The sequence below is a fragment of the Stenella coeruleoalba genome (genome assembly GCF_951394435.1).
Source record: "Stenella coeruleoalba genome assembly, chromosome: X".
NCBI lineage: Eukaryota > Metazoa > Chordata > Mammalia > Artiodactyla > Delphinidae > Stenella > Stenella coeruleoalba.
Window position 1 is genome coordinate 122,151,403 of NC_137152.1, and position 14,636 is coordinate 122,166,038.

At 60.8% G+C, this 14,636-nt stretch overlaps 2 protein-coding genes across 2 annotated transcripts; both read right to left on the reverse strand.

Annotated features, from left to right (window-relative positions):
• Nucleotides 1-5,434: 5,434 nt before the first annotated feature.
• LOC307180683 (heat shock transcription factor, X-linked-like) lies at nt 5,435-7,451 on the reverse strand (the record flags this gene model as incomplete). Its single annotated transcript, XM_079911048.1, has 2 exons — nt 5,435-5,950; nt 6,906-7,451. The coding sequence occupies 2 exons, from the start codon at nt 7,449-7,451 to the stop codon at nt 5,435-5,437; spliced, it is 1,062 nt and encodes a 353-aa protein (XP_079767174.1).
• A 646-nt stretch (nt 7,452-8,097) lies between these two features.
• On the reverse strand, nt 8,098-10,352 carry LOC307180556 (paraneoplastic antigen Ma6F-like). The gene has a single exon (XM_079910937.1). The coding sequence runs from the start codon at nt 10,292-10,294 to the stop codon at nt 9,062-9,064; it is 1,233 nt and encodes a 410-aa protein (XP_079767063.1). The 5' UTR covers nt 10,295-10,352; the 3' UTR covers nt 8,098-9,061.
• Nucleotides 10,353-14,636: the final 4,284 nt, after the last annotated feature.

A 14,636-nucleotide genomic window follows, 5' to 3' on the forward strand; every position in this document is an offset into this window, starting at 1 on the left:
AGTGGGGGTTCCTTCTGTGGGAGGTGATGGTGATGAAGCTGGGTGGTGGCAGCAGCCGGACAGGCAGAGGGTGTGTCTTGGGTTGCAGGGGAAAGTCTGAAATGGGACATTGCTGTGAGATGTCCTTCTGGGTCGTGGATGAAGCCGAGAGAAATCGCCCTGGGGCAGGAAGGAAGGGGTGCTGGCTCTCGTTGCATTGCAGTGGGCCACAGTGAAGAGGTAGGTGTTTCATAGCCGCCATCTGCAAGGATTTCCAGAGAAATGAGGGTCTTGCTCTTTGAAGCCCTGCTCGGTATTCCCGGGGCTGGCCCTCCTCTCCCTGCCCTGGGAGAGCCAATTACCAACTGTATGGAAACGACCATTTTAGTCACCTGGAGTTTACTTTGGCCACTTGTGAGCAAGGTCTAGATTTCAGTGGGATGAAATGAATGAAAATAGGGGGTTTGAAAGAAGAGAGGCTGCCGAAGTGGAAAGGAGTCGCCGTGTGACTGGAATCCTGGGAGCTTTGCGTGAGCTGCACCCAGCTGGGGAAATCACCACCCTTCCCTCCATGCCGACAGACACACACACACACATCCAAATTGAATAATATATCCTCCAGGAGTAAAACACACAGAACAGCAATTTTGACTGGTATTCTATTCCGTTTCCTATGGAGCTGCAAATTCTCTGAGATGTCATGAAAAGAAAGCAATTTCCAGAGGGGAGAAGGACAGAGTCTGGGATCAGAATAATACTAGAAATAAGTCCTAGCCCCTAAGAGGCAACGTCCGCCAGTGTCCCCGCGTTCAGGCAGGTGCAGAAATACGGCGGCATCAGAGACCCACAGGTTTGGGCTGTGACCTGGCATCGAAAGGAAGGGGCAACTCCTGGGCCTAATGGGATTGGGAGGTCACTGCAGTGGGAGGTGCAGACGGCGCCGGGGGCTAAAGAGGCAGCCCTCCCTGCTGAGCGCCGTACGACAACGTGAACATTACGTGGGATCCTGGATTTGAAGCACCTGCCATATAGCAGGTGGGCACTTGGAAAAGGTGGAGAATTTCAGGGCCAATGGAACCTGCTCAGACACTCCTGCCGGAAAAGAAGGGGATTTTGTCATCACAAATGGTAAGCACTCCCGGGGGAAAGCAGGGATTCCTAGTGCCCGTTCGTGCAGTGAACTGACTGATGGGGGACAGTGCTAGCCCAGGGACGGCCGTGGCAGGCGGCGCAGCAGCGGCCGGGACACGCCAAGAGCGCCCCAGGGACATTCAGGGAGACACTTTTCAGGGGGGCAGCAGCACCCTCCCCAGTAGACTCTGGACGAGCACACATCACCCCGGCACACAGCCAGTCCTGACCAGGGCGGCGCAGGGCACACGGGAGCTGCTGCCCATCAGCGGGAAGCTCTGACGTTCTCTACGTGCGCTGAGCCTGCCCCCTGAGGGGCTGGTGTGAGTTGTCTCAGCCGTGGCCCTGTTTCCCGAGAAGCCCCCATTCCCCAGCCCCAGCTAAAGTCTGCTCTGAGCTCCAGCCTCCTTGGCAAAGGGCTGACCTCCCGCCTGGCTCTCGCCTACCCTCCTCTGTGGCAAATATCGCCGGCTGCTGCTTTAGGGGCCTTTGTGAGCAAGTGCGGGGCCCGGGCCTGTGCCTGTCCGTGGTCCCTGAGCTGGGGCTGGGCACAGGGATAGGGCTGGGTTGGTGGCGGGATGCAGGGTGTGAAGCCAAGTGACATTCACAAGACAGCAGCAGGGTGTAAAGCCACGTGTGAGCAAGCATCCAGGAGGAGGGGCATCCGCAGGGCCCTGAAGGGCACAGACACTCACGCCCCGTGGGGATGCGGAGAGCCCTCCAGCCCGGCGGTCCCCGTGCTTTGAATGCAAGCTTGCCGCCTGCCTGACAGCCAGTGTGCCCGGGGAAGTGAGCCTGCAGGAGAACGTGGGGCCACCACGCCGCTGGGACAGAAGGGAGCAGAGTGGGCAGTGGAAGGAGAGAGCAGGGCCCAAGCCTGAGCATAGGAGCCGCCTTCAGAGGGCCGTGCCTCGGACCCCCACGTCCGGGACCCTTCTCCATCCTCACGCCCTCAGTCCTAGACCCTCACCCTCCTCCCTGGCCCTCGTGTCCATTTCACGAGAGATGGTGACCTGATGGGGCTGGGGAGGCCACGTGGGCAGAATCCAGTGTCAGGCTCTCATGGGCACTAATGCCCGGCTTCCCTGTGTTTTCTCCATTATGTGGCCTGAGGCGTCAGGTAGTAGGACCCCGTGGAGGACAGCTGAATCCCCCTTGACTGTTGGGGAGACAGGTCAGGCCAGTGCGGGGATGGGTCTTTGCACGCATATGATGCTTAGCTTGAATAAGAGTCCTTCTAGTGACAAGCTGATCAAATCATGGAGACTCCCTACGCCTCGATTTCTCCATCTGTAAAATGGGCCTCCTAACAGTACCAGGCAAAAGCATTGGTGTGGGTTTCCCCACGATGTGACCTGCTTGTAAAAAGCCTGGGCCAAATGAAGTGGTCGGTGGCTGTAGCTCTTGTTACTGAGTGTGTAAGAAAGGTGCGCCCTCCCCCATGTTGTGAGGATTCCCGACCAGTGCACGTCTTGGGATCCCCGCGTACGTGGGTTAGCGCAGTTTTTCTTTCCTCGTGAACATTTGTTGTCAGAATGCTTGGGCTCGCCTTCCTCGTCTTCTCGCTTGTCCCCGTTCAAGATGAGGCGGTTGATCTGAGGTGTCGCCTCCATTGGAACACGGGTGTTTGCAGCTTTAGGTCCCAAGTGCCTCTTTGGCCGCGTGCCATAAGTCCTGGGGCCTTTGGTATGTGTTTTCTTCATTTCAAAGTATTTTCTAGTTTCCCTTGTGATGTCTTGTACGTTCCCTGGGCTATTGTTATGGACTGAACTGCGTCCCCCCAAAATTTGCATGTTGAAGCCCCAATCCCCTAGAACCTCAGAATGTCACTGTGGCTGGAGTTAGTGGTTCTTAGGTTGAAATGAGGCCATTAGGATGAGGTCTAATCCAAGATGGCTGGTGCCCTTGAGGGAAGAGCGGATCAGCACACGCAAGGAGAGAAGGCAGGGGCTGGGGGTGCGTGCACAGAGGGTGACCACGTGAGGGGCGGTAAGAGCACGGCCACCTGCAACCAAGGAGACCGGCCGCAGTACAAGCCACCCCTGCTGGACCCTCCCTCTCGGCCTCCTGGTCGGAACCACCGTGAGAATCTGTGTCTGCTGTTTCAGCCCCTCATCCTGTGCTGTGGGCTTTGGCATCGTCCCAGACTAATGCGGTTATTTGGGGACGCACGGCTCAATTTCCCTCTCTTTGCAGATTTCCCACATTTCCTTCTGTTATTGAGGTCTAATTTCACTCTATTTTGGCCAGAGAACATAATTGGTATGATTTCAGCCCTTTTGTTTGTATCCCCTTAAGTTTACTGAGGGATGCTGTGTGGCCTGACGCGTGGAGTACCCTGGAGAACGTTCTAGGTACGCTTGACGAGCACGTGTCTACTCTGTTCTTGGGGCTAATAGTCTACACATGTCATGAGACCTAGTCTTTGTACAGTGCTGTTCAAATCTGTGATTCCCGTACTGCGGTGCTGTCTGGTCGCTGTACCCATAATGAAAGCAGGCTGTGTTAGTCTGCTTAGAGCTGCCATAGCCAAGTCCCACAGAGGAGGTGGCTAAAACTACAGAAATGTACTGGGTGCCAGTCCTGGTGGCTAGAAGTCCAACGTCAACTGGCTGGAAAGTGCAGTCTCAGGTGAGGGAAGGCGTCTCTTCCTGGCTCGCAGACAGCTGGTTTTCTCTTGGTCCCTCACTTGGCTGCTTCTCTGAACAGGTTGTGGGGGAGAAGGGAGGCAGGGAGAGAGAGTGGGGGGGGAGAGAAATGGAGGGAGAGAGAGGGAGGATGGGAGGGAGGAAGAGAGGCTGAGGGAGGGAGAGAGGGAGGGAGATCTTCGGTGTCTCTTCCTCTTTTCCAAAGGACACCGCTCTTGTCGGACTGGGGCCCCACCCTTGTGACCTCATTTAACCTTACTGACTTCCCCAAGGGCGTTATCTCCAAATACATGCGCCTTGGGATTAGCACTGCAACAGGTGGACTTAATGGTTGGGGTGGGAGCTGGGGGATCCATTTGAATCCATCACAGGGGGGACCGAAGTCTCCCACTTCTACTGTAGACCGGTTTCTTCCGTCCCCTCTGTCCATTTTTGCATCGTTCACTTGGGGCGCTGCTGTTGGGCTGCTCAAGAGACCCCCCTGACGTGCACTAGCTGTTGCATTGTGACAGACGGGAGCGGCAGATGGGACCACCCCTCACCCGGGCAGACCCGGGGCTCCTCTGGCTGCTGGTGCTTGGATCATTCCTGGTACCTTGGGTCTACTTCCCCTCCTCCCCCAACCCACCTGTTTTTTTCTTTTCTGTGTTTCTGGCCACCCCACAAGGCTTGGGGGATCTTAGATCCCCGACCAGGGATTGAACCCGGGCCACCGCAGTGAAAGCATGGAGTCCTAACCCCTGGAACTCCAGGCAATTCCCGCTCCCCGCCCCCTCCTTAGCAGTGTTTGGGAGGGGATGTCGCCCTATCGCTGTGACAGCCACAGAGTCCTGGCCAGGTCCCCCGGCCCATCCCCCACACGTGGAGGCAGCAACTGTGAGCTGGGGGTGCGCCCTGGCCTTCAGTGCTCTGTACACATCACTGGGCGCTGACCACAAGGACTCGCGGTATAAGCGCGACACCCCAGCGCCCAGACGGTGGTGGAGCATGGCGCCCTTGAAGTGTTTAGCTCGAAAGGCAAGGAAAAGAGAACCAGGAAAATGTCTCCAGACGCAGGACCCGCAGTGAAAAGCAAACCTCAATCCTGCTGTCCAGACACCAGAGAGCACCCCCAAACTGAACACCCGCAGGCCCCTGCCAGGGACCGTCACCTCCACACCTGTGCGTCTCAGGACAGTAAGGGCTCTTTTCAGGCCTCTGACCAGGGGAGGCCTGAGCTCTTCTCATCTGTCAAATCGAGACCCTGCTGGACACGATGCCCCCGCAACTGTGAAGCCGCGGGTGCCAGGGCCTTCCTTGTGCTTGTCCAGCCCTTCAAGGGTCTTTCTAGTGGGTGGACACAGGGCGTCTGAGGGGCTTCTCCAGGTGTCTGCTAGGTGCCCGCACTGTGCCGGGGGTGGGCTGTCACCTGTCATCGTTTCCTGCTGAGGGGACTCAACTGCTCAGCCACGCCCAGGACGGAGGCGCCAGACACGTGTTGGGTGGAACATCGCTCTCATGTCCCCGTGCTCTTTACTGCCCTGCAAGGTTCTGGCCGTGTTACCACCTCCGTGTGTCTGCAGGGTCTGCCTGGTCAGGGTCCTCTGTGGGCCTGCCTGGAGGGGCCGGGTATTCCAGGAAAGAGCGGGAGCCCACGCAGCGATGGCAGAAGTGGCTCAGCGGCCGACGGATCAAGGTCAGGGAGGCGGCAGGCCTGGCGGCCACCTCAGGCACCCAGGGTGCGCAAGAGGCAGCAGCGCGGCCCCCGGGAACTGCGCGGGGTGGGGGGGCAGGCTGAGGAGTTGGGAGGGCGTGGCCGCCAGGCCCGGCACGGGCCAGGGAGGACTCATCTGGGCGGGAGGCCAGGCGCAGCAGAGCCAGGGCACCTCGGCTGGCTGGGCCACCCCTGCCAGGACAGGGACTAGAGGGACCAGAATCTGCACGTTGGGATCCGGCGCGGGGGGCTCAGCTGCTGTCCAAGGAGGGGCCGGAGCGACAGGGTCAGTCCCGGCCAGGGCGGAGGCATGGTCGAGTTGCGGGTAGCTCGGGGTCCCCTGGATGTGCTCAGGAGACGGTGGGAGGCCGTCCTGCGGCTCCGCGGCGCTGGGCGCCGGGAGGTGCCCCGGGGCTGCCGGCTCGCTGTCCACCTGCCCGGATGCTGGTTTAGTGTGTACTCTCGGCTTCATCCTCACCAGGAGGTGCGGGCAGTGTCTCTGAAACAGGGGACTGTGGTAGAAGTGTAACTGAGGTCGCGGTTGAGAGAGAAAAGGAAACCCCGAGTCACAAAAGAGTTGCTCGCAAGCAGCAGCCGCCTGGCTGGGCCCCTGGGCGCCCTCCCCCAGCCGACCCAGGGCCTCTTTGGAGAAAGCGGGACCCGGTCCCAGCAGGACGCTGTGCCCCAGCTTTGACATCCCTGAGACTCGCTCACTCACCATCACCTTTCGCCCTTGGAAAATGACTGAAAATGGCCCCTTAGTATGAGTACAAGGCCCACGAAAGGGGACTTGGCGTTTGCAGGTACGAGACTGCAACAAGGTTCGGTAGCTTTCTAAGGAAGTGTCCGAATCGCCCCCTGGCCAGCACCTCCAGGGGCCAGACCGGGGACGCTGACTGCTTCCCAGGAAAGGACCTGCGCCCCCACTCAAGTGATGCTCTGGAGCTATGGGAGTCAAGGGGGCACACAGACCTCCCCCCTCCCCCCGGCGGGCCACTGTCCCCGAGCAGGAGGACGGGAAGGGCCAGCGTTGCAGCAGTGTCCTCTTGTCCCCCGCTGTGACTGCGGGTCAGGCACGAGCGGCACTGCCCACGTGTCAGGAGTACAGGATGACGCCTTGCCCGCGTGTGCTGTGAAATGATCACCACAGGGGGTCCAGTTCACACGCATCACCTCACACAGACACACCAAAGGGAAAAGGAGGAGGGAGAGAAGTGACGTCCTTGTGCTGAGAACGTTTCGGGTCCCCCCATAACAACGTCCCAACACAGCTCGCGGCACTGCCAGCTCCGGCCGTCACGCCGGTGCCCAAGTACCACCTTTAAAGGAAGCTCTCCCGACACGCCTGCCGCCGTCCCAGGCGGCCCCGGGGTTGGCACCCGCCCCCCACCCCCGGGCCCAGCGGCTCAGCCCCTGGAGAGGGCTCCTCCCCCGCCGTCCCCCGCCCTCCTTACCTCGCTCAGGACGTGGGCGGGCCGCTCCTTCGTGGACAGGTTGGTCACGCAGAGGGACGTGTGCATGTCCTGGTACACTTTGCTGAATCCATAGCGGTTAAGCTGGCGGATGAAGCTCTCCACACGTTCTGTCTTGAACACCTTGTCTAGGCCGTCCCTGTCCAAAACCTCCTTTTGAAACAGCGGCCTGTTGACGCCTATGCAAGTTCCGTCTTCATTCCACCCAATGGATGCAAAGCGACTGCTGTGGACGTTCGTCCACAGCTTCCTGGGAAAGGGGTGGAAGAGCAGGCTGCCTTCCCACACGGCCTCGCAGGCGGTGCGAGGCCTTTTCAACAAAGGCTCTTCCGTCAAATCCTGGAAAGCGGCTTCTCCAGGCAGCAGCCTGAGGTCGGGGTGCCCCGCGGGTACGGGCTGGTCCAGGGCGAGGGACTGGGGGGTGCAGCTCCCTGAGCCGAGGGCCGGAGCCGCTGTGTCGGGAGGAAGAGGCGCCTCGCCGAAGCCGGGCGCCCTGCCCGCGGCGGGGCCCTTCTCGTCCGCAGCCATGCGGAGCGCGGCGTGCCCCTCCGCCACGTAAACGGGACAGTGCAGCGCGGCCGGCAGCACCCTGGGCTCACACTCCCGCTCAGCCCCTCACAGAAGTGCTCCGGTTGCTCGGGGGTGACAGCACAGCCCAGCCAGGAAGTGACATCATAAAGGGCAGGCCCGTCAGCATGTCAGCCTCCTGCTTCACGCCCGTCATCGCAGGGGGCACGAAGACACTCGTGCACGGGTGCAGAGCCACAGGCCGAGCGCTCGTGCAAACCGGCCACGGCCTTCTGGTCCCGGAGCCCCCGGGCGAGGCACACGTGCACGGACCCACGTGTGACCCACGAGGTCAGAAGTCCTCCTGTGTGTCCCCTGGCCTTCCGGGCCGTGCACAGCACCCATGATTTCAAGCACGAGCATCGCCCGAGACGCGGCCCACGGTCAAGGTCGCTAAAACTTTACGATTCACCTATGAACTGGAAGAAAAACCCTCACAATGTCTGGGGCTGCAAAGTGCCTACCTTACCCTCTCCCTGGAGAGGTGTCCCATGGGTGTTGAGCAGGAATCGGACTCTGGACCCCCGCCCCCACCCGCAGCAGCCCTTTCCCTCCATTGCCCACAGCAGAGGCCAGACTCAGATGAAACGTTCAGGGAAATTTATTAAACAGAAACATTGACTGAAACCATTGAACACAGGGCATAACAACACACAGAGGAACTTCTAACGGCCACCGGAGCTCACACGTCCCGGCCCCACCCAGGGTCCTCAAAAAGGTGCCTCCGCTACACCCCACCCGGCGGCCCTCCATCTCCCCACAGTCTCCCTTCCTGAGGGCCCCGCGGGTGGCCTCTCGCCAGGAGGATGGGCGCCGGCCATGCCCGCTCCCCCCAGGGCAGACCCTCCATTTCAGGCCCACATGCCCGGGGCCTGGCCCTGCCCTATGGCGGGCACAGGACAGTCCCACAGCAGGGCGCACGCCACCGAGCCGGGGACGTGGAGTCCCGAGGAACAACGGGGTGGCCCAGCAGAACACAAGCCCTGGGGGGCCTCCCGCAGACCTCCTGCAGCCCCGGTCAAGGTCTTCCTTCCCAAGGTCCCAGGTGGGATCCCAGGTCCTGGGGTGGGTGCTGGCTGTGACCTCGTCCATCCCGTCCTTCCCGCCGGCTCCTGGGACTGGGCTCGGGGTCTCCACGCCGTGCAGGGGTTGGGGGAACTGCTCAGAGGAGAACACATGCACATTTCCACAACAAGAAGCAGCGCTGGGCCTGAATCTATGCCCAGAAAGCACACGTTGAGCTCACGACACTGGCCCACAGAGACCAGAGCCTTGGCTGGCTCGTGGCGCACCTCAGGGCTCTGCGAGGGGACGATGGCTAGGGTGTGTGTGTTGGGGGGAGGGGAGCGGGGGCTGGGGGTTTCCTTGACACCTGGGTCCCTCTGGGGCCTACAGGGACACATTTGGGCTTGCCAGTACAGGGAGCAACCTGCCCCAGGGGATGATGAATAGGGGTCCCCTCTCAGGAGGGAGGCCCAGGCACCTGGAGTGGCCCCTAATATGGGGCCAGTAGGCTGCCAGGCCTGGCCTCCCCCTGCCTGCAAGCCTGGCAGCCCCACGGCCTGCTGAGCCTAGTGGCCCGAGGTGGACCCCGGGGGGCTCATCTCTGCAGCCCCGTCCTCATTTCCCGGCTCTTCTGGGATGGGCTTGAGCCCCTCCTCGGGGGTCTCCTCGGCCTCCTGGCCTTCTGCCTGGGCGAGGCCCTGTGGCTCCCAGCCAGGACCTCCTGGGGCCACCGGGGAAGCACTGCCCATCCGGCCAGGCATGGGGACCCCGGGGGCATCTGAGGGTCCTGCCTGACCTAGGCCCGCAGGGGCGGCAGCACTTCCATCTTCCTGAGTGGCCGTGGACGCCTTGCTGGTCTCCCCAGGGCCAGGGGCTGCCCTGGCGGCACCATGGTCTTCAGGGGCTGCCCTGGCGGCACCATGGTCTTCAGGGGCCGCCTCGCCAGCCTTGGCAGTGCCGGCAACTGCCGCACTGGCCTCCTCACGTGCCGGGTGGTCCTCGGCGCTCCCTTCCTTGGAACGGGCGGCCTGGGCGGTGCTATCTTCACCGGCCGGGGAGGCCTTGGTGCCATGTGCAGTGGTGCCTGCGGTGATGGCCTCATGGGCCGGGGCGGCCTGGGCGGCTGCTGCCAGGACTGCAACGTCCACACGGGCCTCTTCCTGCCCTGGGAAGTGCTCCCTGCTAGCCGGGTCGGCGTCCCAGGCCTCGGTCTTCTGGATGAGCCGCAGCATGCCCGCAAAGCCGGGAGGCCTCCTCATCAGCCGCCTCCTCCTCAGCGTGTCCCGGAGCGTGTCGTTCAGCCGGGCCCGCGTCAGCACCTGCCGGGCGCGCGCCTGGTCCGCCATGGCCGGGTGGATGGCCCCCTTCTCCAGGGCCGACTGCAGCAGGCCTTCCAGGCGCATCACGTACGCAGAGAGAGTCTCCTGGGGCCGCTGGGCACAGGTCACGAACTTCAGCCGAGCACTCCCCCGGGGGTCCTTGTTCCCAAACACCTGCACCAGCGCGGCCAGGCAGTCCTGGGCAGCCAGCTCGGGATCTTCCGCCAGGAGGCCGCGCAGGAGGTCCAGCGCGGGGCCGCGCAAGCTCTCCACCAGCCTCCTCCTCCTCTCCCTCTCAGACACGTGGCGCCACAGGTGCAGCGTGTGGCTGGCCTGCTCCAGCCAGCTCTCAGAGGACCCTTCCCCGTGGCCCGGCTCTTCCAGCCCAGAGAAGGTTCCCAGCTCCTGGTAGCCCATGCTGTCCAGCACGGGCTGCGAGGCCTGCCTCCACTGCTGGGTCCCGGGCCCTGCCTCACCCATGGCGCCTGCCGCTGTCACAACTGCTTCCTCAGGCGCAGCCGTTGCCCCGCCCGTGGGTCCTGCCATACTCAGAAGTCCTGCCACGCCTGCAACATTTCTGTAACCTGCAGCTCCTTCCTCATCTGACTCAGCTCCTGCTTCACCTTCAGCTCCTGCTGGACCCTCAGCTCCTGCTTGACCCTCAGCTCCTTCCGCACCTGCAGCTCCTTCCTCACCTGCAGCTCCCTCCTCACCTGCAGCTCCCTCCTCACCTTCAGCTCCCTCCTCACCTTCATCTCCCTCCTCACCTGCAGCTCCTTCCTCATCTGACTCAGCTCCTGCTTCACCTTCAGCTCCTGCTTCACCCTCAGCTCCTGCTTCACCCTCAGCTCCTTCCAGCCCTGCAGCTCCTTCCTCACCTTCAGCTCCTTCCTCACCTGCAGCTCCTGCTTCACCTGCAGCTCCTGCTTGACCCTCAGCTCCTTCCGCACCTGCAGCTCCTTCCTCACCTTCAGCTCCTTCCTCATCTGCAGCTCCTTCCTCATCTGACTCAGCTCCTGCTTCACCTTCAGCTCCTGCTTTACCTGCAGCTCCTTCCTCACCTGCAGCTCCTGCCTCACCTGAGGTTCCGTCGTCACCTGCAGCTCCTTCCTCATCTGACACTCCTGCTTCACCTTCAGCTCCTGCTTGACCATCAGATCTTTCCCCACCTGCAGCTCCTGCCTCACCTGAGGCTCCCTCCTCACCTGTATCTCCTGCCTCACCTGCAGCTCCCTCCTCACCTGCAGCTCCCTCCTCACCTGCATCTCCTGCCTCACCTGCAGCTCCCTCCTCACCTGCAGCTCCTTCCTCACCTTCAGCTCCCTCCTCACCTGAAGCTCCCACCTCACCTGCAGCTCCCTCCTCACCTTCAGCTCCCTCCTCACCTGCACCTCCCTCCTCACCTGCAGCTCCCTCCTCACCTTCAGCTCCTGCTTGACCCTCAACTCCTTCCAGACCTGCAGCTCCTTCCTCATCTTCAGCTCCCTCCTCACCTAAGGCTTCCTCCTCACCTGTGTCTCCCTCCATACCTGCGATTCCCGCCTCCCCTGCAGCTTCCTCCTCCCCTGCAGCTTCCTCCTCCCCTGCAGTTCCTGCCTCACCCGCCCTGCCAACCACTGCTTGTCCCTGGGGCTGCGCAGGGCAACTGGGTCTATCCTGTGAATCAGCATCAGGGGCCTGGGGCAGGCAGACCACAGTCCAGGGCCCTCCCTTGCCTGGTATTTGGCGGGGGAGCAAGCTTCGATTTAAACACTCAGCAAACTCGACCAGGGCAACACTCGACCCCAGCTCCTTTCTGTAGACCTTGCCCAGCACTCGGTACCTGCCCAGGGAACGCAGGGCAGCCTGCACAGCCTCCTGGAATTCCTGGTCTTTGCAGTCATCTGGGATTCCCAGGATGAGCAGAGATCGCTGAGCGTTCACGCCCATCGACCTGCACCAGTCCCGCAATACCGCCAGAGCCATCGCCATCTTCGAGGACCTGAGGGTGGGGGGAAGCGATCAAACAGGTGTGCACAGGCTGTTGAAGTGTGGGAATCGGCCTGTGGGTGCAAAGAGGAGAGAATCATGTTTGTGCCACACAGCCCACCCTAGTGCCCCTCACAGCAGCAGCCTGGAGCACCTCCCTGCCCTGTTTGGTTTGTTTGACTTTAGGAAACTTTTTTTATAAATTACATTTATTTACAAGATAGAAGGCTAGGGACTTCCCTGGTGGCGCAGTGGTTAAGAATCCACCTGCCAGTGCAGGACACACAGGTTCGATCCCTGGTCCGGGAAGATCCCACAAGCCGCGGAGCAACTAACCCCACGCGCCGCAACCACTGACCCAGCGCTCTAGAGCGCACGAGCCACAACTACTGAGTCCACGTGACACAACCTCTGAAGCCCACATGCCTGGAGCCCGTGCTCTGCAACAAGAGAAGCCACCGTAATGAGAGGCCTGCGCACCGCAACGAAGAGTAGCCCCCGCTCGCTGCACCTAGAGAAAGCCCGCGCGCAGCAACAAAGACCCAACGCAGCCCAAAGTAAAAATAAAATTTAAAAATAATAACAAAAGAGCACTTGTTGCGTACGACTCAAGAAACAATAATAAAGTAAAATAAAATAATTTTTTTAAAAAAGACAGAAGGCTCGTCACCTTTTCTACATTTCTGGCCTCAGTTTTAGGAAGCTGCCTTTTTCCCAAGGAATTTTTCAAGTCTTCCAATTTGTTAGCATAAACATTTCCATAATGTCCCATAATATTCCCCTACATCCTCTTTGTTAATGTACATCTGATCCGTAACGTTGGCCCTCTTTCATTCCTCATATTGGGGATCAGCGTTCTTTCTATGTTTCCGTGATTCATCGTTCTAGGACTTGCTCGGTTTCCTTGCTCTTTTGAAAGAAGCGCATGGCTTCGTTCACCGTGTCCATAATTTGCTTTCTATCACTGATTTCCTCTCTTAGCTCTCTTATTACTTCATTTTATGTTTCCTTTGCTCTTCTTCTTCTAGCATCTCTCAATGGACTGTCAGCTCACTGATTTTATGTCCTGACTCTTTTCTAACAGAAGCATTTAGAGGAATACAGTTTCCTCCTGTCGCTTTTTGCTGCCTCCCACTAATTTTGGTAAGTTGTGCTTTTTTAGTATTCACTTGGAAACATTTTCTAAGTCCCTCTGTGTTTTTTCTCTTTGATCCATGGGTTTCCCAATATTTGAAGATATATTATCATTAGTACCATCAAATAAAATTCCCCCGTGATGAGAAAACTTATCATGTAAACTTGCAATACTGCTAAATTTATGGAGACTGTTTTACAACTCTGGTATGGCGTGTCCGGGTGAATGTGCAAAGCACCCTCGTAAAGAATCTGTGTACTCTGTGTGGAGGCCAGGGCCTTGCCCTGCCCACCCACCTCTGCAATTCCTGTGCCACCCGGACAGAGGCGACCTGAAGCTCTCGATGCCTCATGCAGTGGGCCAGAGCCCCTCCCTGGACCCCACAAATCCATCTGCCATGGCCAACAGCCTCCACCAGATCACAGCAGCCCCAGCACCTCCCCCCTCTCAGCTTCACTTACGCCCCCCCGTGGCCAGGCGGCTCCTCCCCGACCCCTCGCACTACATCCCCTCCATACACCCTCCCCCACCCACCAGCTGGTGGCGCTCCGCTCTGGGCCCTGGAAGCCGGGCGCCCCGCCATGCGTAGAGGTCAGACGGCCTCTCTCACCTCCCCACACCGGGGAGTCCTCCCCCGAGCACACTCAGCGCCAGGGGCTCTCGCTTCTCGTACCCCAGACGCAGAGCCCACCCGTCTTGCCCCCGCCCACCCGGGAGCCGGAGCCCCCTAACTGCCACGAGCGTCCTCCCCCCCACCCCACGCCCCGCCCTGCCCCGGCGGGAGCTCCCCTAACGCCTACCGCACCCGCGCCCGGGAGTCCTCCCCAGCGACCCCCGCCTCAGCCTTCCTCCCGCCACACGCAGCAGCCGTTAGCCCTCCCCTCCGGTCTCGGCCCCGGGGGTGGGGCCCGCCCGTCCGATCCTCCCCACCCCCGCAGCCAGTCGTCCTCTCCTCTGGCCCCCAAGGCCGGCCCCACCCGACCAGCAGGAAGCCCTCCGCTCAGGCCCCCCCCACGCTTAGCCATCAGCCCCACCCTCTGCACCCCGACTCCAGAACGCCCCCCACCAGCCACCCCGGAAGCCAGCGGTCCTCCCCTCTGACCCGCTCACTGGGGGACCCTTCCCTCAGCCCCCCTTCAGCCCGCTACCCTCCGCCGCCGCTCCCCCACTCCCAACCGAGCAGCCCGTAGCCCTCCCCCGACCTCCACTCCTTCCCGGGGCCCCCGGTACCTGCGGAGTCCAGCCCCCGGCAGAGCCCCCGCCTGTCTCCTGACTCGCTCTGACTCTGTGGATGGCTCCGGAGTCCCGCTCACGAGGGGCTGAAGAGCTCGTCTCAGCAGAGCAGCCAGGAACTGTGCCGCCGACTGTCCCAGGCACTCTGTGCGAACGCAACGTGGGCTTCCGGGTGCTCCCGGAAGCCCCAGGAAGATGAGGGAGAAAGTTCTAGACGTCTCTTTACCGAGAAACTGGTTGGATCAGAAGAGCACGTGAGGAGGCGCTCTGCTACGGAAGCAGCAGTAGCCATGCGCACTGAGGGCCTGAGGTCCCAAGGCTTGGCGCCTCCGGAAGCGAAAGACACGCCCATTGGCCTTCCACCAATAGGAAGGCCTCCTGCGAGGCTGCGGAGTTGGGGGAGCGAACTTGGCGATGCAGAGCCCGTTGTGGCAAGTACGTCCATTTGTCTTTACAGGTGGTTTTCTACTGTGATTGATAATGTCA

Coding starts and splice junctions, on each gene's coding strand:
- LOC307180556 (XM_079910937.1), bottom strand. CDS start 10,294: ATGGGTGAGGCAGGGCCCGGGACCCAGCAGTGGAGGCAGGCCTCGCAG.